This window comes from Magnolia sinica, chromosome 13, assembly GCF_029962835.1.
Source record: "Magnolia sinica isolate HGM2019 chromosome 13, MsV1, whole genome shotgun sequence".
Taxonomy (NCBI): Eukaryota; Viridiplantae; Streptophyta; class Magnoliopsida; order Magnoliales; family Magnoliaceae; genus Magnolia; species Magnolia sinica.
In genome coordinates this window covers 31259193-31268586 of record NC_080585.1, presented here as the reverse complement: position 1 = coordinate 31268586, position 9394 = coordinate 31259193, and the positions used below count along the sequence as shown (strand labels likewise).

Below are 9394 nucleotides of genomic sequence, written 5' to 3'. Positions count from 1 at the left end.
ACGACTCTAATCTCTCTCTCTCTCTCTCTCTCTCTCTCTCTCTCTCTCTCTCTCTCTCTCTCTCTCTCTCTCTCTCTCTCAGCTGAAGCGAATCTGGCATTCAACCTTTCCTTTCCTTTTTTGAAAATAGTCCCACCTTCTCAATCCTCATATAGCATTCCATCGGAATGTAGAAACCCTACGAAAACCGACCTCCTCTCCAACCCTCTCTCCTTCAATCCTCTCTTTCCCTCCATGGCTTTGGACGACCACATCGAACGAATTCTATGGACTGAGCAAGAAATCTCTGACCGAGTTTCCCAACTCGCTTCTCAGATTTTCGACGATTTCAAGGACTTCTCATCTCCCCCTGTCATCGTCGGCGTTGCCACGGGCGCGTTTATGTTCTTGGCCGACATCGTAAGGAAGATCAAGCTTCCCGTAGCTGTCAATTTCGTTCGTGCCAAATCCTATGGTTCTGGAACGGAATCGAGTGGGGCTCTGAGGATTTCTTGCGACGTTAAGATGGATATCAGCAGAAAGCATGTTATTTCGGTATCAATCTCAAGCTCCCCCTTTGATTGCTTATTGAGATTTTTGTATTTACTTCTATATGGTTTTTTTATCGGTTTTCTGTGATTTACTTTCACAACACAAGTAGCAGATATCCTAACCTTGGTTTTTGTACCTGTGTCGTGGTCGATTGGAAGGGGGTGTGGCCTTATCTGCCCGAGTGAGGAGGCTGTAAGCTAGGCTGAGTTTGACAAACTCACAAATGGGTCCACTATCAATGAGCTGGGTAGGCAATGGTATACTGCTGACAGGCGGGTAGTGAGGTCTTTTCCACTCACTGGGTTGCGCGGTCGGCAGGGGCGGCAGCCAGCTTAAAGTGTACTAGACCCCGATGATGATCTTAGAGATGTACGGTACTGATATATGGACTTATTGAGTAGGAGTTGCATACTCAGCATTTTACTCATTCATTCATTCATTCACTATCCACTCGGGTTAGTGGTGCGCAACTAACTGTTGTGTACCTTTGCAATGGCCATGATTTCGGTTGGGGCGCGCGACTAACATGAGGTTAAGAGTTTACCACATTGAGTCTGATTATCTAAATTTAGGTATGAGACTGCTTTGCATAGAAGTCCCTTGTAATGGACCCCATAGCCTACGATACTATATACTATCATCCCTACTTTACACTCGAGTTTGGTCATTTCTTTCACACTGCATATTGCATTACATCTACAATACATGGCATTTGGTTTACCATGACCTCACATGACATAGCCGATCTGCATTGCATACTCTGTTATTATATGAGTCATGGACTTGTCAGTATTTCAGCATACTCTGATATTATATGACTCATGGACTTGTTAGTATTTCTGCTTACTCTGATATTGCATTCTGAGCACGCTTATACTGCGCACACACTTATACCACCCTCTAAGCTTTTTATAAGCTTATGCATGATAGATGCGTGCAAGTGTCGATAAGACGCAACCAAGCTAAGGTAGGAGCGTGCGGCTGAGCTTGTGGCAATATTTCTAGAGACTTGTTATCTATATTGTATTTTCCTTTATGTGTTGTACTCAAAGTTTTTATTATAGTGGATATGCAATGATGTTGCCTTTGTAATTTGAGTAAACTTGTGGTTATGCTTCTTACGAGATAAATGTACGTTGAAAAATTCTACTTGTAGGATCCCAAGATCGGAATCTGGCGTATGGGCGCTGAGAGCCGAGAATGAGGTACTACGGAAGCTGTCGGCACCGGATTCGACGATCGGGAATCTTGTGAGACCGGTTTTCGAGTTTAGGGCGTGACAGAAGTTGGTATCAGAGCATAATTTGGGAATACCTGAGGATAACATCACATATCTACTCATAATTACCCTACACTGTGTGATTGTTTCAAACTTAGAATGATTAGATTCCCGAGTTCGAATAACTTAGAAACTTTCTGATATATCTCCATACCATTGAGATTGTGAGGTTGCATAAGATCCATGTTTCGATCGTTTCTGATCCGGGATCCGAGGTTTAGTAGGGGTCACCATAGTATTGATGATGCGTCTTGGGAGCGCGAGGTTGATATTAGAGAGTACTATCTTCATCCTTTTGTAGATTGATTATGCCTTGACATATATATATGATGATGCTTCCTCTTCCCTTGTCTGTTTTATAAATTTTGAGGATGAAATTTTTATTAGGAGGGGAGAGCTGTAAGGCCCATATTCTAGTCTGTACCATTCCGTTGACTCTCGCGATCTTCCCCATCGAATTTCGATGACCTGTGGTGCATAGATAACAATTGCGAGCGACTCTCAATTGTGGTCTGTGAACCCGAGTCGGCTTGACTCGAGACCTACGCTATTGCGACCGCATCGTCGTTGTGGTTCCAATGCCGTATCTTATGCGTCAATGCAACGCTAAGATCATAAGATGTGACCCACGCATTTTACTGGCAGTGAACCGCACGTTGCGGGACCTACCTACCTCTATGCACCATTCCCTAGGTGGGTGATGTCATGTCCTTACATAAGTCATGATGGCCCTCTTCTTAAGTCAACACCCCCCTTACCTAGAAATTAATGATGGCCTTACATCATCATGTCAAGCTATAACTTCCCCCCCTCTCTCTCTCTTATCTCTCTCTCCATCCCTCTTTCTTCCTCATTCTACATTGCAAGAGCCATGGACGTCCAACCCATCCCAAAAATCCAGCCCTCTCCCACCTTAGATCCTCACCAATCCAACCTTTTGTTCGTCATCTCCATCGTTGAGGAAGCTTTGTAGGAGCATTAGAGCATAAGGGAAGAAGAAGAAAGTTATGTGGGTCTCTCTCTCTCTCTCTCTCTCTCTCTCTCTCTCTCTCTCGCCCCCTAGTTTGATGGCCCCATTGATGTGTATATGATATCCACGCTATCCACAAGCGGGACAGCCTTGCTGCCACCGTCCAAGGCCATCTTGTTGCCCGTTTTTTAGTAGGCTAGGACGGTTGGGAGGACACAAATATCGGCTTGATTCCCAGCCGTGTGGCCCACCTATGTGGACCCTACCATGATGTACGCCTATTATATTCACTCCGGCCATCATTTGGCCGTCCAAAGCTTGGTCAGATGGCTGTGACCTGCTAGACGAGTTGCTGTCCAACAACAGACGTTGATGAGAGGGAAAAAATATCTACTTGATCTGGTAGTGGGGTGGCCCATTGACGTGGACCCCACCTTGATGTGCATGACCTCTATCCACACCGTCCCTCTTCAATGGTCTAGATCCACCATGTGTGGTATGCACCGTAGCAGCAGCAAATCTAGGCCGTTGACTGTCTGGATGAAGGGATGAAACAAATATCAGCTTGAACCAAGGTGGTGGGCCACACGTGTGGACCCACCTGACGTATGTCTTTTATCCAGGCCGTCCATCCCTGGACGTGGCCCTGTTGGGGAAGGGAATCCACACCGTCCAGTAGGCTGGACGGTGGGACCCAGCTCGTTGTATGTATTCTATTTCCAAGCCATCCGTCAGTTTTGGGGCGCGTGGACCCCACCTCGATGCATGATGCATCCACGCCGTTCATTTGCGTGACCCACCTGAGATATGTATTATATCCACACCGCCCCTGCACGTGGGACGGCGTGATCCACCATAATTTTTGTTAGCTTCACAGCTGCTGTAAATTTTATTTTTATTTTTTTAAAAGATGAAATCAGGGTTGTGGCCTTCACTGGCATATTGTGGATGGCTAGATGGGATACTAAAAATGTTTGGTTTGAGCATATGGGCACTTTGGATGTCCATGGGTGAAAGTCCGTAAATTCTCGTGACCAAAGGATGCTCCAACGTCTAGACCGAGTGGATATACATGACCGCCCGAGTGCCGAATACTAGTAGGCTGCGTCTCCCACTGTATCGTGGTCGGTTGGAACGAGTGTGGCCTTATCCGCCCAAGTGAGGGGGCTGTAAGCTAAGCTGAGTTTGACCAGCTCACAAATGGGTCTGCTATCGATGAGCCGGGTAGGCATTGGTATACTGCTGACAGGCGGGTAGTGATGTCTTTTCCACTCGCTGGGTTGCGCGGGCAACAAGGGCGACAGTTAGCTTGGAGTGTACTAAACCCCAGTGATGATTCCAGAGATGTACGGTGCTGATATGTGGACTTATTGAGCAGGAGTTGCATACTCATTATTTTACTCATTCATTCATTCATTCACTATCCACTTAGGCTGGTGGTGCGCAACTAATTGTTGTGTACCTTCGCAATGGCCAGGATTTCGGTTGAGGTGCGCAAGTAACCTGAGGTCAAGAGTTTACCACATTGAGTCTGGCTATCCAATTTTAGGTATGAGACTTGTTTGGATAGAAGTCCCTTGTGATGAACCTCATAGCCTGCGATACTATATACTATCATCCCGACTTCACACTTTAGCTTGGTCATTTCTTTCTCACTACATATTGCATTACATTCTCAATACATGCCATTTGGTTTACCACGACCTCACATGACATAGCCGATCTGCATTGCATACTCTGATATTATATAACTCATGGACTTGTCAGTATTTCTGCATACTCTGATATTATATGACTTATGGATTTGTCAGTATTTCTGTATACTCTAATATTATATGACTCATGGATTTGTCAGTATTTTCGCTTACTCTAATATTGCATTCTGAGCACGCTTATACTTCGCACACACTTACACCACCCTCTAAGCTTTCTATGTACGATAGATGTGTGTAGGTGTCGATAGGACGCAACCGAGCTAAGGTAAAAGCATGCGGCTGAGCTTGTGACGATATTTCTGGAGACTTGTTATCTATATTATATTTCCCTTTATGCGTTGTACTCCGAGTTTTTGTTATAATGGATATGTGATGATGTTGCCTTTGTGATTTGGGTAAACTTGTGGTTATGCTTCTTACGAGATGAATGTACGTTGGAAAATCCTCCTTATAGAATCCCAGGATTGGAATCTGGCGTATGGACGCTGGGAGCCGAGAATGGGGTACTACGGAGGCTGTCAGCACCGGATTCAGTGATCACAAATTTTGTGAGCTTAGTTTCCGAGTTTGGGGCGTGACATAACATGTCAAGCATAAACAAGCTACTTTCACAAACCGGAAAAGAGATGTGTCATGTGTGTCATGTTTACATGCAGGTAACATGTCTTCCAAACACATTATATATATATATATATATATATATATATATATATATATATATATATATATATATATATATATTACAAGAAGTAACTTTGGATATTGATTCATGACATTTAGATAATCAGTGAAATTAGAACCATCAATTCAAATTATTCAAATTCATCCGGTGGCACCTCATCTCCAACAGTATAGCACATGATATCTGAATTGGCAACCATCCAAGGCGTCACAGTGGAATTTGTTTAAGCACATTATATCTGAATTCATCACGTGACACCTCATCTCCAACTATTCACATCCAAGTCCTTCTTTTTACTTGCTATTTTGCAATCGTAAGCCTGGCCATAGTTTTGGTATGCATTTCCTTGGTTTGAGAATCTTGTTACGCTAAAACTTACTGGATTAATTTTCAAAATGTTAGCTTTGGAATATATGCTTATGCATCAAGAGCAGCTGGATGTGATGCTTGTTATGGAGCAATAATGCTATTTTTTTTTCTTATTTTTTGGTAGGTCACAATGTATAAGAGATTATATGAAAAGGAGCTTAAATCTCGTGCTTTGGCACTAATCTTTGTGCGTCTTCATTGATCCTAAATGACAATTTTCATTCATGTGCAGGTTTTGTTTCATGATACCAAGCACAAGAAAATTTATGCAACTGAAGGTTTAATGACTGAGATTTGCTAGGTGCACTTGCAGGTATGAGGCAGCTCATCTTAAACTTTTAACTCTTTTTTTTTTTTTTTTTTTTTTTTTAATGTACAGATGTTGTTATTTGGTGCCCGGCAGAAATGAACTAATTTTTGTATATATTTCAAAGTAGTTGCTTGGGGTGTATTTTGGTAGAATTCTTCTTCTGTTGATAAAAAAAAATTATACAATCGGTTTCTGTGATGCACGTCTTTGTAGGAACTTTGTTTTACTGCAATATGTCATAGCATGTAGTCTGTGCTTCTAAATTCATCATATTAGTTTTCACAACTTTGAAATAAGTTTGCATGAATTTCTTATTCCTTAATTCAAATTCATGAGGGTCTAATAGACAACAAATGACATTTTCTTGTTGTTTCAAGTTCCTGAATGCCTACATCTGCATGTTTACTAGTTTTTCTTTTGAAAATTTGTTTATTTGGATTTCATCTCTGATCAATCCCAGGTGTAATATATTAGCCAGCCAAAAGTCTGTCTGGATGTACTTTGGAATGAGAATTGAAGAGAATGAGGTCTGACCCATGTGCAATATGCTTGAGAAATACTAAGACAGTTTAGCATGACTCACCAATTTTATTATTTATTATTTATTATTTTATTTATTTATTATTATTTTTTTGAGTTAGATATGGTGGGATTCCATAGCACTTCTTTGGTCAGTCTCTCAAACAGTATTGCGCTCTCCCAGTGATTGAACCAGGGAACCATGTCCTTGTATTCATCGAGGAATGCAAGGAATGTGTCCACTGCAAATCTGAGCTACAGACGGGCTGAGTGTAGAGGCAATTTGCTTTCAATAATTTGTTATTTTTTTCAAATGAAAAACGCCGACGGCTTTTAACCATTGCGTTGGTTAGAAGACCCATCGGAAAAAAGAGTGAAACCGTTGAAGATCCCGACGGTTTCAAACTGTCAGCAAGGAACGCCGACACCCCCTTTCCCGATGGCCCTTACAACGGCTTTTAGCCATCTGAGAATGTCTTCGCCGACAGTTTCCACTTGTTGGCATTCCCTTGTTTTTTGGTAGTAATCAAGAGTTAAACCCAAGATGTTGATGATCTATTTGGATTTGGAATGGCATGCATCGGATTCGGTAGTAGATTCACTTGCTCAGGTACCTGTTAGATCTGCAACTCTTCCTCATGGGCAGGAGGTTCATTAGTTGTAGCATTAGTTGCTACAAAAGCATTTCGACCACCTCTTTGACTCATGATTTTACAGAAATTTTTCACCAATAAGTATTATCAATGTCCCATAAGTGCATTAAAATTGTTCTTTTTGTATGGCCGGTGAAAAATGAATGTTTATGATAGTCAAGTAGTTGTTTGTCCCATTATGTGTGTCAAAAATCGTTGGCACTCAATTTATTTTTTGTCACGTAAGATGTGTGTGGGCATGCCATAATCAATACAGTGACTCGATTTAAACTGATCAAGTTTGACCCCGATCGCCAAAATAGGCAGATACGTTAAACTTTACAGTATATAACCAAATCTGAGGAGATTGGTCACCTACTCAACTAATCACAGGATATCTGTAATGATCAGGTGATAATTAGAGGGTGAAGTTCTTCATTCGAAGATGGGTTGTGCCTTGCCTTTTATAAGAAATGACTTTTCAATATACCGGTGCAATCAAATAAAAGGAAAAACTTACATTTGGTCACTGAAAACAAATACAAGAATGTCTCTTGAAAGAATTGCTTGCATTGGATAAAGATCAAGTTCGACGTATGAGCATAAACTTGGCCTTCAACTAAGAATTTACTGCTACTGGATTATCATTACTCCAAGAATAAACTGCACTAAGATAAATTGTTAGATTTGATTTGTTTGTTGAATTTGGTTCTTGCTCCACTAATCTTCTAACTATTTATATATCTCTGCCACATCTATACCCCTGAACGTTTCTTCTTCTTCTTTTTTTATTTTTATTTTTTATTTTATTAGACGATTATGGCAATATAAAAGTCTCCATCTAGATCATTTTCTTATGTTTTTTCTTTTTGATTGTTCTTCTCTTAGCTAACCTCTATTCTTCTCGGTCATGGCTTGCTTTTCGACTGCGTTCCGCTCTTAGATGTCTCCGCCAAACCACTTTGTCTGTCACCTGATGACATGTAGCATTAAATCAATCCAAGCTATGATTCCGTAAAAAGCGTTCTAAATATCTCTGAAAATCTTTTCATACACCTATCTCTTGTATACTGCCACATGTCACCCTTCTATTGGCTTTTCTCAAAACGGTGAAAAATATAGTACAATAGTTAAGTAATGAAATAAGTATATATATATTTTTAATCTTCATATATCTACGATAGAAGCATACTTTGAACACTTTAATTTGATTTACTTGCACTCCAATGTGCAATTAATTAATTAATTAATTAATTTTTTTTTCTAAACATATGTATCATCACACTCCGTCAGAGTAGTTATAGTTTTTTTTCCTTTACTCTGGGGTGGTTGACTGGCTTGATTAGTGCTCTTTATTTTATTTTTATTAAATAGGTAACCTGGATCTCAAGACAGACTGATAAATAAAATAAGTTAAAATATATGGGACGCTTGGTAAGAGGGGGAAGCCGACTGCCTATTGAGTAGCTCAGCTGTCCGGCCCACCGAGAATTTATGTCTTATCCAAGCTGTCCATCTGTTTTTTCATATCATTTTATGGAATGAGCACAAAACTGAATCATAATCAATTTCTAGTGGACCACACCCCATGAAACAATGGGGATAATGACATCCACCGTTAAAACCTTCCTAAGGCCAACGGTGATGTTATTTTGTCATCCAACCTCTTCATAACGTCATACGGACATGGATGAAGGGGAACTAGAAATATCAGCTTGATTTAAAACTTCTGTGGCTGCCCCCGCTTCAAAGTTTTTGAGGGTAGGCGTTCAATTCACACTGTTTCCTTTGGTATGGTCCACTTGAGCTTTGGATATGATTCGATTTTGGGATTATGTTCTAAACTGAGCTAATAAAATGGATGGACGGCGTGGATAAGACACATACATCACAGTGGGCCCCACAGACTTAGCACGCAGTCCGATTCCGTTTAAAGCCTTGGAGGCAACTGTCATGAAGGTTTTGATAGGTTATGGTGCCACCTTACCACGGTATGGCATACCCCGATTTGCACCCTCAGTTCATCTCGAGTGATGATCTGAACCGTTAATGTTCTGGACTCTATTCTACCCAGGCCAGTTGAATGGCTGATCGTGTATGAAGATGAATAATTAATGGTTCACATTCAAAGCTCAGGATCATCAATGAAGCATGATTTTAATACCATAACTTTTATATGTTAACGAGAAAATGAATGGCTCAGATCATTATAAGGATGCAACGTGGTGTGGAAACAACCACCGCACAGTAATGGATTACGATACACCATACCTTATGGAAGCCTAACGGATTAGGGGAGTCAATGGGCCGGCCTCGGGCCTGTAAAATTAGAATTTAACATAAGGTGTTTTGTTTAAAATTGGAGCAAAGATCAACCCAGGCCCGGC

At 41.1% G+C, this 9394-nt stretch overlaps 1 protein-coding gene across 1 annotated transcript; it reads left to right on the top strand.

Annotated features, from left to right (window-relative positions):
• Nucleotides 1-234: 234 nt before the first annotated feature.
• Nucleotides 235-7994, top strand: LOC131224203 (uncharacterized). The gene is made up of 2 exons (XM_058219740.1): nt 235-534; nt 7896-7994. The coding sequence occupies exons 1-2, from the start codon at nt 235-237 to the stop codon at nt 7992-7994; spliced, it is 399 nt and encodes a 132-aa protein (XP_058075723.1).
• Nucleotides 7995-9394: the final 1400 nt, after the last annotated feature.